The following is a 14,461-nucleotide window of genomic DNA, read 5'->3' as shown; positions in this document are numbered from 1 at the left end:
TGTAGCATGACGTCAACCATCACAGTTTTAACTACAATCACTGTGAACAATGTGTGGCGAGGATGGGGGTTATAGTAAAGTTTTTGAATGACATAAAGCCAAAGGCTTTATTTGTTCGTTTAGAACTCCTTTTGTCTGTTTACTTTTTGACTCTGTTGCTTATTGCTATCTCTTGAAGTCTCTTTAAGTCAGCACAACGTTCATAAAGTCTAAATTCATATATTCTGAAATGTAGTTGCAATTAAATTAGAAGAAACTGTCATGTCATTTTCACAAACACACTTATTAGATAGTCTTTTCATAAAACCAGATTTTCCAAAAAGAGATTTTATCAGGACGATTAAACCAAGATCAATTTTATTTATCCTTTAACTATAGTCAATCAGCTAGGACCACACGTTCTACATATCGATGTGTCTCAGACTATCTCATTTCTGACCAGTAACAATCTGATAACACTATTTACGTCACACAAGTACAACAAGAACACTTCTAAATACGTAACACTCTATGCACTACAAGCACTTGAAAAGCAGTTTACTAAACCACCCAGATAGGTGTTATACTTAAACGGGACATCTATATATAGCCACCGAACACAACACGCGCATTTTGAAATGTTAGATTTTTCCTAGCCAGAGAACACAGAATTGCTTACTAGAGCGTCAATTCTATAAATTATTACAATTCACCATTACAATCGCCATAAATGTATGCTCATACTCACAGAAATAAGTGGACAGTTAAGACATCAGCAATTTGATGGTCGTTTTCGATAACGCAATTCGATTGATGGCACAGAAGTGTGTCCAATAGGTTTACAGAGCTCTATGCAAGCAGTTTACAATATATTTTGAGTAAGCTGCAAGTACTTACACCTACATAGTTTCTCAAAACACTCGAGTACAAATACCAGACCAGGTAGCAAGTAGCCTACCGAGTACTCAGCATAGAAACTATGGTACTTCATTGTAATAAGTTTAATAACTTATAAAAATAACAGAAAATTTTTTACTTTCGTATAATCAATTTTAGCTGTTTATCAAGACAATCTCGTTCTTATCCCAAAACAACCTATGTTCTTTACGTAGTATAATTAATCAAGAAGACGATCGAAAAAGTTTGAATAAACAGTAGGTCATAGACTGTATAACTTATAATTTGATAAATTTAATAAAGAAGTTGTTGTTTACAACATCAAATCAGCTGTAAAAATTGACAAAGAAGCAGCAATTCAAATACATTCGAATAGTGGCAAATAAATAAGCTATTGAGTACGTTCCCTAAACTGTAGCACAAAAATGGTACTCGAGTCAAGTACCATTTTGACACTGAGTAAAGTAGCTCTGTGGGTTAATTTCACACGTGCTTGCTTTGCGAAATAAGTTTCTATTCATTTTTATTCTTTTTTGGTGATTCCTCAGTAGGCTGGTCGTTTTCGCTACTGACTTCTTCTTCATCACTGCGTTCATCTTGACTGAACTGACCATTAACTAATTTAATTACCATTTTCACAATTGTAACGGCCCAAATTAATTCCAGCTGTAAAAATTTTATGTATGTTCAAACTACAAGCACAAATGGATACAAGAAATTAATATTTAAAACACCACATAACAGTAAACTTTTATTTAACAACAGCAAGGTTATGACATGAAATTAAAAAAGTTTGAAGGACTAATTTTTTCTTCTTATTCTTCTTTTCGCTTCGGCCTTATTTCAAGTTCTTCCCCATCCTCATCGTGGGTCGATTCTTCCTCATCACTCCTGTCATCTTTTTCAACATTTCCAGTTCTCACCATTTTAATTGCCATCTTCACGATAATAGAAGCCCAAAACAAATGAAGGATCTGGAGCACCATAAGAAGAAAATTGAAAAAGTAATAGCCAGGAAAGGGTTCAAATACCCACAAAAGTTTGACCAAAGTAGTGTACATGACCATGTAAGGGTAAACCATTATTCGAGATATAATGAATATGATTGCAAAAAGGGTGAAGGTACTTTCAGCGACTACGTGATGCTTTGCGTAGTGTAAACACTTTGCAGCCTCCAAGAATATGTCGGAAATGTCGTGAATCGCCATTACCAGGGTGCCGATTCTCACGAAATTAGCCACATAGGAAAACGTGATTAAAAAAATTGTGGCCAAATGGTGGATTATTTGTTCGTTGAAATCTTTTCGCTTCACGTCGGACATGACAGAAAATAATAGAGAGATGTAAAATCCTCCTTCCAACATGTAATAAAAGTACACTGATGGCCAAACATTTTGTTTTGTAAAATCTATCCAACAGTGCATCGTATCCCAAAACCAAGGAGCTCGTACAAGCAGATTCATTCCAAATGAGAATGCAAAAGTATAGAAAAAACATCTCCAATTCGCCTCAGAAAACTTTTGCACTAAGCTCGGTCTGGCCATATTCCGACGCCTGCGAAACCAGCGCGACACTTTACTTTCGTTCCAGTTTACACTCGTAGCAAGTTTAACGATATCTTTGTTAGATGGCGTTTTATTGTTTTGGTAAGCTCTTTCAAGTTCTTTGCTTTCGCTGGGTCGTTTTCTTCTGTCGATAATGCTCAGTCGTTTTGCTAATGGTCTGGCAACGACGATTTCATAGATACGGCGAACAAAATGTATGACCACAGCAAATACCAACATCATGTAAAGATCACTCGCTTTTGCTCTATGTTGACCTGGTTTTAATTGGACGTCTTTAGAAGATAGCTCAGGTGAAAGCCATAAATAGTCGTTCCAGATCCAGTCGTATAAAGCCTGCATTCTTTTGCTTTCTAATTCAGTCAAAAACAAGGTGTAGCTTGTAGAAGGTTACAGAAACCGATGCTTTAAGCTTCTGTATTTAAAAACGCAGGCTAATTATTTTCTAAACCTTAGACAGATGCTTGATCTCTATGCGCTCAGTTCTAAGCTTAAACACACTATTGCCCAATGTAAACGAATCGGTCAGCCGTTTTTCCTCATTATTGTTTCTGCCTTTTTAAGTTGGCGTGTTCCAATTGAATAAGACATTATCTCTTAGTTGAAACGGTCTATTGCTTTTCTTTAGAAAGGAATACAAAAAAACTTTTCTCTTGAATCGTGTATCCTGTTACGTCGCAGGCAACTTTCAATCAAACTCTTTTCCCATTACTTGTATTTAGTTGATTCCGTTGGAAAAAACTTTGAGCTGTTAGATCTTAGTCAGAACTATCCAGAAACGCTGTGTGTATGAGAAACGTCTTGATCAGTGCAAGAATTATCATTACTTATTTTAATGCATGTTTGCTAAGCAGTTTAGTAGGCTACATTTGTTTGTTACTTATCAGCTATGCATACGGCAAGCAAAATCATGATCACGTTGATTGCAGCTAAGCGGAATAGACGTAGTAATCAGTTTTAGCCGTTGACTAGGGTACTTTTTGAATTATAAGTGTATTTGTAGCTTTTGCCAATCGTCACATGTCAGAATTAATGTATCATCAATATCATACTATAGGTTAAGTTCGTTCAAAAAGTTAACTTATAGCCGACTTATGCCGATTAGATTATATATATAGCAGTCGATGTTGTAATTCGTGTTGTATATTCCTGGCTCCGAAGGTCATAAATCCTCGTTCATATACAAATTATGCTGAATCAACTGAAGTTTATATATCTTTATCTATCTTCTTGAGTTAGCTTGGTTGCTGTTGAGAATCACTTTATTAGATATACAACAATTTCAACCGTCATAAAATGTCTGCAACATGCCATTTAATTTATGTTGCAATTAAGACGAAACGCAAACGAATGCGAATTTTTACCCCTTTTTTACGAAGAGATGTCATATGAAGCCATTTCGCTATTATTTATTACTCTACACTGTTTATGTTTAAAATTTTTAATTTTATAAAACTGTGCATTATTTTACAAATATTTCTGGAATAGGCTTTTTTATCTATTGAAGTATACCGCAAAACTTTAAAGTGGAAAACTCCAAAGAAATGAAGAGTTTGATAAATCTCCTTCAAGCTGATTACTTTTGGTATCCCCCTGGGCTATCTTCTGAAGACGTCCAATTAAAACCAGGTCAACATAGAGCAAAAGCGAGTGATCTTTACATGATGTTGGTATTTGCTGTAGTCATATATTTTGTTCGCCGTATCTATGAAATCGTCGTTGCCAGACCATTAGCAAAACGACTGAGCATTATCGACAGAAGAAAGCGACCCGGAGAAAGCAAAGAACTTGAAAGAGCTTACCAAAACAATAAAACGCCATCTAACAAAGATATCGTGAAACTTGCTACGAGTGTAAACTGGAACGAGAGTAAAGTGTCGCGCTGGTTTCGCAGGCGTCGTAATATGGCCAGACCGAGCTTAGTGCAAAAGTTTTCTGAGGCAAACTGGAGATGTTTTTTCTATACTTTTGCATTCTCATTTGGAATGAATCTGCTTGTACGAGCACCTTGGTTTTGGGATACGATGCACTGTTGGATAGATTTGACAAAACAATATGTTTGGCCATCAGTGTACTTTTATTACATGTTGGAAGGAGGATTTTACATCTCTCTATTATTTTCTGTCATGACCGACGTGAAGCGAAAAGATTTCAAAGAACAAATAATCCACCATTTGGCCACAATTTTTTTGATCACGTTTTCCTATGTGGCTAATTTCGTGAGAATCGGCACCCTGGTAATGGCGATTCACGACATCTCCGACATATTCTTGGAGACTGGAAAGTGTTTTCACTACGCAAAGCATCAGTCGGGTGCAGATCGAATATTCACCCTTTTTGCAATCATATTCATTATATCTCGATTAATGGTTTACCCTTACATGGCCATCTACACTACTTTGGTCAAAAGTATGTGGGTATTTGAACCCTTTCCTGGCTATTACTTTTTCAACGTTCTTCTTATGGTGCTCCAGATTCTTCATATTTTCTGGGCTTCTATTATCGTGAAAATGGCAATTAAAATGGTGAGAACTGGAAATGTTGAAAAAGATGAGAGGAGTGATGAGGAAGAATCGACCCACGATGAGGATGGGGAAGAACTTGAAATGAGGCCGAAGCGAAAAGAAGAATAAGAAGAAAAAATTAGTCCTTCAAATTTTTTCTATTTCATATCATGATCCAGCTGTTGTTAAATAAAACTTTACTGTTATGTGGTGTTTTAAGTATTGATTTCTTGTATCCATTTGTGCTTGTAGTTTGCACATACAGTACATAAAATATTTACAGCTGGAATTGATTTTGTTTACATCCTCATAGCGACGTTTTACGTTTAGATCCCACGTACCTGTCAAATTGCTAAAGGTGAAAAAACGCATAAAATGTAAATCAAGCGCGACAGCTCAATTTGAAGTTGTGCATGTATAAGATAAAAGTGAGGGAAAATCCAAAACCAAGTTGGTCTTAAATCAAAGAGTAGTTGCCAGAAATCTGGTGAAAACATATTTAAAAATATGTAGTAGTTTAGTTCAAATTGCTACAACGACGGATAGCGACTGCGTTTTATTGCTTTTATTGCCTCGTTTAACCTTTTCATTTATGGAATAATGAAACCAAATTGTTTGATCACTTTGGATCAAATCTTATTTTAGCTTCTTTTCTTATCTTAGAGTTAGCACAAGTGCAAAAAAAAACAAGTTGGTTTTAGATCAACAAGTGGTTGTCAATAAGTATAAATAGCGAAAAAGGATTTTTACTAATTTTTAGTGATCAATCAATCGATCATTCTTTTTTTCGTCAAAAGCGCGGTGTGGACGAAAAATCTAACTATTTGTTACTATAACACGTGCCAATGAACGCGAAAACGTGACAAAACCGAAAAGGCTTCAAACGTGTTCAAAAATAATTAAAGCAATAATTACTGGTAACAACTAGCACGGCCACTAAACCCTTAATTAGTTAAATTTACAAGATATAAGTTAAAAAGCTAAGTTAAGCAGACGAATAGGTGATGTGTTCGAGTAACAGAAAATTGAAAATAAAGTGTTTAGTGTGGTCGACAAGTAAAAAGTAATATGTCATTTATCAAGAATATCAAACGTTTTAAACAGTGTTGTCATGGATTTAGTTATGAGAAGTTTTGGCATAGCTTAAAATGACAAATGTAAAAAATTAACTATTTTAAGAAGATACAAGTAAGACTTTTTTAAAAATTATCACAAACTTTGTATTTTCTATTCTAGGCTATGTCAGAACTTATTAAAACCAAATCGATGAGGGCATCGTTTAAAACCATTCATTTTAAAAACAGAACAAAATAAAATGAGCTGCTTTACCATCCTAGTCTACATATATTCGCTAATTTTGCATTAAAACTCTCAATAAAAGAAAATAATTTAAGATTGCATTTGCTACCCTTTACCATTTACGGCTACGCAGACGCATTGTTTGTGCTGGAGGTATCAAAATATGATACTCGCACTTTGGTGGTCTATAACTTCTTAACATATGTATAGTAACGTTCTTGTCAAGCCTTTTAAAGTAAGTACAGTAGACGACGTAAGACAAAATGCCTTTTCATAAAATAAATTGTTATGTAACCGAACTAAATTAGCTACTATGCAGCACAGAATACACTATACACAGGGTTGCCGTCGGTCTAGACTCTAGACTCTAGAACAGTGGTTCCCAACCTTTTTTGCTGCTCGTACCCCTTTGTTAGGTCAGAGCATTCTTCGTACCCCCAAAAAAATTCTGATGGAATTTTTCATATATATATTGCTAAATTAAATTGCTTTTATGGCTCAATTCGTATATAGCTCAAGGATCTTCGTACCCCTTAATGTTCAATCTCGTACCCTCAAGGGGTACGAGTACCCCCAGTTGGGAACCACTGCTCTAGACACAAAAATAAGGACGACTCGGAAACAAAACAAAAATACCACCTTGAACAGTGCACAACAGAAAAAGGCAACCAATGTTCCTAAAAAAAACGAGACACAATTTGCGTGTTCCTAATTTTGGTCTCTCTTTGGTACGAAATGATCAAAAAACGACTAAACGTGTCAAAATGCCCAAAAAAGGAACCTCTGCCCTAAAAATGAGACAAAAATAAGAACGCAAGTGAAAATAAGGACGTTTCTTTGAAAAAAGGACAAAAATATTATCTAACACGCAGACTTTCAAAATAAGGACAAATTTTAGTAATAAGGACCGTATGGGAACCCTTACTATACAGCAGGTCTACTGTAGCGATTGGACTCGTCTACTGCTTTGCTAAAACAGTTATTACCCAAAGAGCTGTGGCCAAATCGCACCTCAATAGTTGATAAGAGCTTTGACTTATATATTGCTAAGCTGCGTAAATTTTTTGTTTGTGGTACATTTTTTAAGTAAGTCGCTATACTCTTGTGGAACAAATAAATGCTTTTAACGCTAGAGGAAAAATGGCGGCAGATGGCATAGGCCTACATGGGACACCTAAATATAGGCATACCATATTTTTGTGTTTGAAAACCGGGACGCTTCAGAACAACGAGCCTTATCAGATAAATGTGGTTCACATTTTACTAGGAGTAGGAAACTATTTTGGATTCCTATCGTTAGGGACAACTAAAGTAGCAAGACACCAAGAAAAACTAAAATAGTGCATTTTACTAGGAAACAAAACAATAATCAAGCATTTGTTAATTTACATAATCGTCCAATCATACTTTTCTTTAGACAATACTTTCTTCAAGAAGTCTTTATTTTCTCATAAAAATTACAGCAGGAAAAGTCAGTGTTAATTTGGCAGGTGATAAAGGCTTTCACATTCAAATGGTTTTTGCAGAAGGAAATGCAAACAAGTACCGGTACGAAATAAGTTCTTTGAATAACCTAACTACAAAAAAATCACCTCCTCCTTCTAGCCTACTATTACTGAACTAGCGAATGCGCTAACCCTATGGTATGGAAGAGGGCCCACATCATGGCAAGCAATTGCAGGATGAAGATAAGAGCTGAGAGAAATGGATTCGTAATCTGCGACAATGCAAGCAGTAACGTTTGTTTCGCGGCGTGCGCGAATGTGTCTGCGACGTAGGAGCCGTTGATCACAGTTTCATCAGTTGTAGTAAGACTTGTTATGACATGTCGCATTTTCTCCTTAAGCAGGTTGGCTTCAGACATAGAGCTGAGCAGCGATTGATGGTCAGTGAACGAGTCGGAGTCAGGTAGCTCGTTGAGAATCTTCTCGTAGTCGGGAGCATTGTAGTTGATGTGTATAGTCGACAAAGGTAAGTTGAGTTGGTGCACCTGCACATGTTCGTGCGATAAAGTGTAGTTGTGATAAAGAACAGTGTGTCCCAGAACTCGGAAGACAAAACTTTTCGCTGGTCGATACGATTCCAGCAGATGTACTCCCGGTAGGACAATGTTGTCGGAAATGAGTTGGCCGTATTGACTGTGGCCGTTTTGATCGCGATATAGGATGAGAGGACGTTGGCTAAACGCGTTGCGGTACGCAAGTGACGGTAAGACGGTACCGTTGATAGAGTGACATGTTGCTCTGGACATAAAATCTCCAAGGCTGGAACCCATGGCTTGATGTCCAAGAGTGGAAGACAGTATCTCAGTAGGGAAAATCTTCCCAACTGCTTTGTAGAGTGTGCCAATCAGCTTCGTGAGTTGACAATGTAGGAACTTGTTCTCTTCGTTGAAAGTAGTGAGAACTTCGGAAATGTAAGCGAAACATGTAAGCAGCAAACAAATGAACATGTTGTGTCAGAGAAACGTTTCGGTGGAAGGATTTTGCAACCAGTCCAAGAAGTCCTGAATGTGGCAGAAGAGGTTGTAGCGTCTTCATCATCGTCGTCTTCGTCATCTCCGTCAGAAACCAAACTACTTTGAGCTGGAGCCATTGCTGTCGTTGTTGTTAAATCAGCTTGTTTACAAGAATAAAGTTAGCAGTACCAGCTTCATTGAAACACGTCGGGTCAACGTCGGTGGTCACCAAAATGCAGAGGCTTGCACTGTTTATCAGTCTTAACTTATGATATTCGGACTTAATTTACCTGCCGAATTAATGATCTGACTCCGTGGTTGCGTGCGGTTAGAATTCTCTAACCTAACGTGTTACTAGCCGAAAGCTCTTACGATATTACAGATACAGTTTATCAGAAACGGTCCTTTATTGTAGGAACTGTACAGGTTCCGAATATGACACAATCACATTCACCATTTAACACAAGTCTAACGAATTGCAATTAACACGACTAACGTAATACGTTCGTACGATTCTGTATCTCTGTCTGGGCGGTTACTCGCGTATCAGCTCGAGTTTATAAAGCGGAGCGATGAGAACGGAAGTATTCGACACAATATACACAAATATTTCAGAAATCGCGAACGATAAAATAAGCGTTGGGCAATGGGGATTATTTACAGTTAAAACTCGGATGTTATGAAATCACCTGGTAACGTACTAAACGGCGCTTTCACATAAAGTTATTTAGCGAAAGTTTCCAAATATTAAGCGACAATTGCAGTTTCATCAACAAACAACATTTCAATAAACAACTGGCGAATACTTTCCCACGAATGATATACAGTATTGGTATTAAAAGTGGCTCCCAGGCCACTACAAATTAAACAAGACATTATGAATTGTAGTTTTAATTTTGACCTAGAAACATTAATGAAATATGAACCCAACGATGTTACGTATAAGTAAAGGGCAGGGAACAACCGTGTATTTACTCATAAAACAAATTCTTTATGCGAAACTAAAACAAAGCCCACACAGGACATTGCTTACTTCACCTAAGTTAAATATTGCAGTTAGCTATTTATCAAAAAAGGGTTGTTTTAGTTATTATTGCATATAATCCTTCATCACTATAAATGTACAACAATACACGTATGTTTTTTACATGTTTTATTGGGCTTGTCCATAATCAGTAATGAACAAAATTTAGTTACATCGTATGCGTATCATACAAGTTTATTGCATTTTACAAATCATTACTTGTTAACGCAAAGTTTTAATGTCAATTCTCAAACTAATCAAATATCTACAGTACTGCAATATGTGCGGGGCATAATACTTCTGCCGCACACCTACTTTGGAATAAAAGATTTCAATAAACGGCAAACAAATCATGATTATGAAAACTAATACAAAATCCGTATATATACAGGTACATACATTTACCGATTTAGCTTAAGTTGCAATTGAAGGTTTAAAAAATGTAGAAATTCTCTTGATAAATTTTCACTTTTAACAGACCTTTACTCAGTGCTAAGGAAACAAACAATGCTAAGAGAAAAAGCTAACAAGGCAATTAAAATTTCTAGGACCGTACGTAATATTAGTCTTTAGTTTTCTGGGAAGTTAAGAGACAGACAAACAAACCTTATTGCAAATATAATAGCCTACTAGTAGCAATTTGCAACTAACTTAAAGTATGCAACAAGTCAAAAATGGCATATCAACAGTCCTTGAAAATATATAGACATATCTATGTATATGCACATGATTTACTGCAACAAGAAAAAAATATTAATGCACAATTACACAACCATACTAGGATAAGCAGAAATCAGCAATACCAGAAAATGTTAACCCAGTACGTATGTAAAAACTGCACATCCATGTAATGAATTATACAATAGAATTTATAAAAAATACTGTGCTGATCAGAGCTGAATAGATGTGTCGAGTGTTTCATGCTCATGAAACTGAAAAAACTGTCAATGTTTGCAACATTTCATACAAACAACTAATCAACGTCTACAAGTACTTGCCACCAATAAGTAAACTGTTATAAAAGTTATACAAAATACCATCCGGTTATGAGTTATTATACATCTGGGTTATTCATGTCATAGCTTATTATATAATGCAAACTTGTTATTGCAAGACAATGGTGTTAGTAGGAATAAAAATGAGTAAAAGTAATAACATAAAACATGAAAAGCATAAATCGATTACTGGATGATAGACTGCAGTAAATTCAATAGCGTAACTATTAAAACTTTTTAATAACTAGGTTCCAATAACAATGTAGAAAATTCCGATAGAACAACTTACCCAATACAGTTTAATTGAAAGCAATAGAAAAACACAAAAACCTGTGATATAAACCACTACTGGGAAAGTCTTTTCATTTGATTGTAATCATTATTAATATACAGTATCCATATGAAACACAAGTCAATCGCGCAAACCACAGGAAACAAGATAACTGAAAATTGATTAAAGCCACTGGAGTAGTAGATATGATATTTCTTCAAAATAACTCAATATTCATCTAACTTCATAAGAAAATTGTCTTTGATTAGCTGTGCGCTTGTGGTACAGCTAGGGCTGGAACGTTTGGCCAGTTTAGAACTCTTAGCGATTAAAGGTTTTGTTAGCCATTAGCCAAAAACGTACATCGAGGAGAGATTTTGAAACAAAATTTTTGGTAATCCATTGACTGATATAAATTGTTGCTCTGTTAATCGGTTTAATCCTTGAATACTTTGTTTTCCTGATAAACTTTACGATCTAACATGGCAAAATTGGTAATGCAACCCTTTTCATAACATTTTTTTATGATCAATAGCAGTTTTGTCTGCATTTAACAACGTGACTATTGCAGCTAATCATCAGGCAACAGCTACAGAAAATGGGTTAAATTCCCAGCCCTAGGTAAAACATACCCTAACTCAGGGGTATGCAATGTATTTGAAAATGGCACACAAGCTCTTGTGAAAATTCATATGCTGAAATCCAAAATTTGTTACACAGTCCATGATTGTTATCTAATGTTCACAATACAACAAATTAATCCCAAAAATTACGACAGATAACTTCTATCACACCATAATAATCATATCATAATAGTTCATAAAATTCATGACGAAGTTATGCTTGTTCACATTACTAAAACAGTTAGCCGGCAAACGTATGATATCTACCATTGTAGTGTTTGCCACTCTTAATGTTGAATCGTAATGAACGTTTACATTGCAAAATGAACAACAAAGAAATTGATGTTTTTTGTTTTGATTTCATGTAAATTGCCACTATGTCAATTACGATCAAATTTTCGAATTGAGTTCAAATCAAAAGTTTGCAAAAAAACAATTGCTGTAGTTTGGTGCCATTGTAAATCATCTGCAAGATTTATTAAACCAGCGTTTTTTATCTGTTACTTTTAGTTCTTTTGTAAAAAAGCATGGTTTTCCTTGAAAAATAAAAACTAAACCTATTTTAAGAAATGACAAAATATGCACCTGAGTAAATCTTAAAATAAAAATTGGCATGTCTGCATAAATGAGCTGGACACCCCTACCCTAATCCAACAAATAAAATAAAGCATCAATACAATTTTGCAACCTAATGGCCATGAAGTCCTTGGTGTAATGAAAAGAATTCCAGATGAATGATAAACTAAAGTGATTAGGAAATACTGTAATTTACATAGATTGCTTTATAAAACCGCAGGAGGCATTTTAGAATGCTTTAAAACTTTTCAAATAACATGGAAAATACTCAGTATAACAAGAAATAATTGAAATAAGATAGTCAGAAAAGTAATACAACTTTTTAAGTAACAGCCCTGAGCCCCTGATCATAAGATTACTCCATCTTCTTTAAAACGTGATTGTCTGTGTCATTTTCTTCGTCGTCGCTGGTTTCTTCCTCCACATCACTCCTATCATCTTTTTCTAATTTGCCAACAACAGCCATCTTCACCGCCATCTTTATAATGATGGCAGACCAGAATATGTGGAGGAGCTGCAAGACCATGAGGAGAGCATTAAAGAAATAATAGCCTGGGTAAGGGCGAAAAAGCCACATGCTCTTAACCCATGTAGTGTGTATGACTACATATGGGTAAATAATGATGCGCGAAACGATAAAAACAATAGCAAACAGTGTGAACAAGTTATCTGCCAGGACCTGCATTTTTGCATAAACAAAGCACTTCGCACATTCTAAAATTATGTCAGAAATATCGTGAATTGCCATTACCAATGATCCAACCCTGACAAAGTTTGCAACATAAGAGAACAATATTAAAAATATGGTAGCTGTGTGATGAATGAGCTGCTCAACAAAATCTTTCCGCCTGTTGTCCCGCATTATTGAAAAAAGCAAGGATATATAAAAACCACCTTCCAGCATATAATAATAATAAACCGATGGCCAAAGAGTCTGCCGTGGGTAGTCAGTCCAACATTTCAAGTTATCCCAAAACCAGGGAGCTTGAACCAGGAAAGACATACCAAAAGTAAAGGAAACTAAGTAGAAAAAACATCGCCAGCTCGCTTCTGCCAGTTTTTTTGTCAACTTCGGACGATCTTGGTTACGACGTCGACGAAACCAATTATCTACTTTCTTGTTGCTCCAGTTCAACGCTTTGGCAAGACTTCTCATATGGTCTTCAGAAGGTGATCTTTTGTCCTTGTAGACCTTCTCCAGACATTCATTTTCTACTGGTTTTTTAGTTTTATCACGGATATTCAACTTTTTTGCCAGAGGTTTAGTAACTACTCTTTCAAATAGCAGCCTCAAGACAAATAAACCAATAGCATAGACTACCATCATAGGCAGATCCCTTGGTTTGGCATAATAAAAACCAGGTTTATCCTGCAAATCTTTGAATGATACTCCTGGTGGTAGCCAAAATTCATCTTTCCATAACCAGTTTGAAAATGCTTCCATTTTATACAAGAAAGGACAATTTTGTGTCCAATTACACTAAAAATATTTTATTGCCTATATGCTGTCAACATAATTATCATAGTTTAAAACTACTACGTAACACAGTAATTTTGTACAAATTATCTCTATTAGGGTGGTCCAAACTCTGGCACACGGGTCGCAGACAGATTTTGTACGTCCCGAAACTATTTTCAGAGTTTCCGTACTGTATTTTCCCGTGCAAAATCCACAGTTGTTAAAATGCATCTTCCCTTTATTTAAATAGGTTGCACAACCTGAAATAAGTGGCACATCATTGAAGTGCAAGTCAATATGAGATTATTATGAGATAAGAATGTCTTTTTATAGCTAAGATCAAGGTATTGTGTGGCAATACATACATGCGATGGTCTTGGCTTTTTCTTGCAAGCACAGTCACAACAAGTGTACCTGAAGGTTTTAAGGACTGCGTTATTAATGGTGCAGCAAAGCATCAAGCCGAATGCAACAGTAAACTCAGTCCTTTGCTAACATTGAAGCTTTGACCATTTGTGTCCCACAATGTTCTCCTCAAACATTTATAGTTTGAAACGATACTGAATGGCAATTGGTCAAAAGCATATTTTAACAATTTTTTTATCCTTCAACAAGCTCAATTGCTTTGCTCTACATCAGTGGTTCCTTTCATGGTTCGTGGCCCTTTTACAGATAGCCTCAATACCCATGGTCCCCCTTCTCATGCTTATATTATACCTCACCTTTGTTAAAAAAGTTTGGTGATGCTTGCCGTAAACAAAAGCGACATTAACGATGTAAACAATGCTATACTCTAGTTATAGTTTGAAAACAT

The 14,461-nt window shown here is 35.8% G+C and overlaps 2 protein-coding genes and 1 pseudogene across 2 annotated transcripts; 1 reads left to right on the top strand and 2 right to left on the bottom strand.

Annotated features, from left to right (window-relative positions):
* Nucleotides 1–1,536: 1,536 nt before the first annotated feature.
* LOC143453280 (ceramide synthase 2-like) lies at nt 1,537–2,954 on the bottom strand. The gene has a single exon (XM_076954553.1). The coding sequence runs from the start codon at nt 2,778–2,780 to the stop codon at nt 1,692–1,694; it is 1,089 nt and encodes a 362-aa protein (XP_076810668.1). The 5' UTR covers nt 2,781–2,954; the 3' UTR covers nt 1,537–1,691.
* A 38-nt stretch (nt 2,955–2,992) lies between these two features.
* Nucleotides 2,993–5,290, top strand: LOC143453281 (ceramide synthase 2 pseudogene; annotated as a pseudogene).
* A 4,610-nt stretch (nt 5,291–9,900) lies between these two features.
* Nucleotides 9,901–13,711, bottom strand: LOC143451940 (ceramide synthase 4-like). Its single transcript, XM_076952726.1, has one exon. The coding sequence runs from the start codon at nt 13,630–13,632 to the stop codon at nt 12,544–12,546; it is 1,089 nt and encodes a 362-aa protein (XP_076808841.1). The 5' UTR covers nt 13,633–13,711; the 3' UTR covers nt 9,901–12,543.
* Nucleotides 13,712–14,461: the final 750 nt, after the last annotated feature.

Source organism: Clavelina lepadiformis, chromosome 4 (genome assembly GCF_947623445.1).
Source record: "Clavelina lepadiformis chromosome 4, kaClaLepa1.1, whole genome shotgun sequence".
Lineage (NCBI taxonomy): Eukaryota > Metazoa > Chordata > Ascidiacea > Aplousobranchia > Clavelinidae > Clavelina > Clavelina lepadiformis.
Note: the sequence above shows the minus strand (reverse complement) of the source record. Positions and strands in the feature narration are given on the sequence as shown.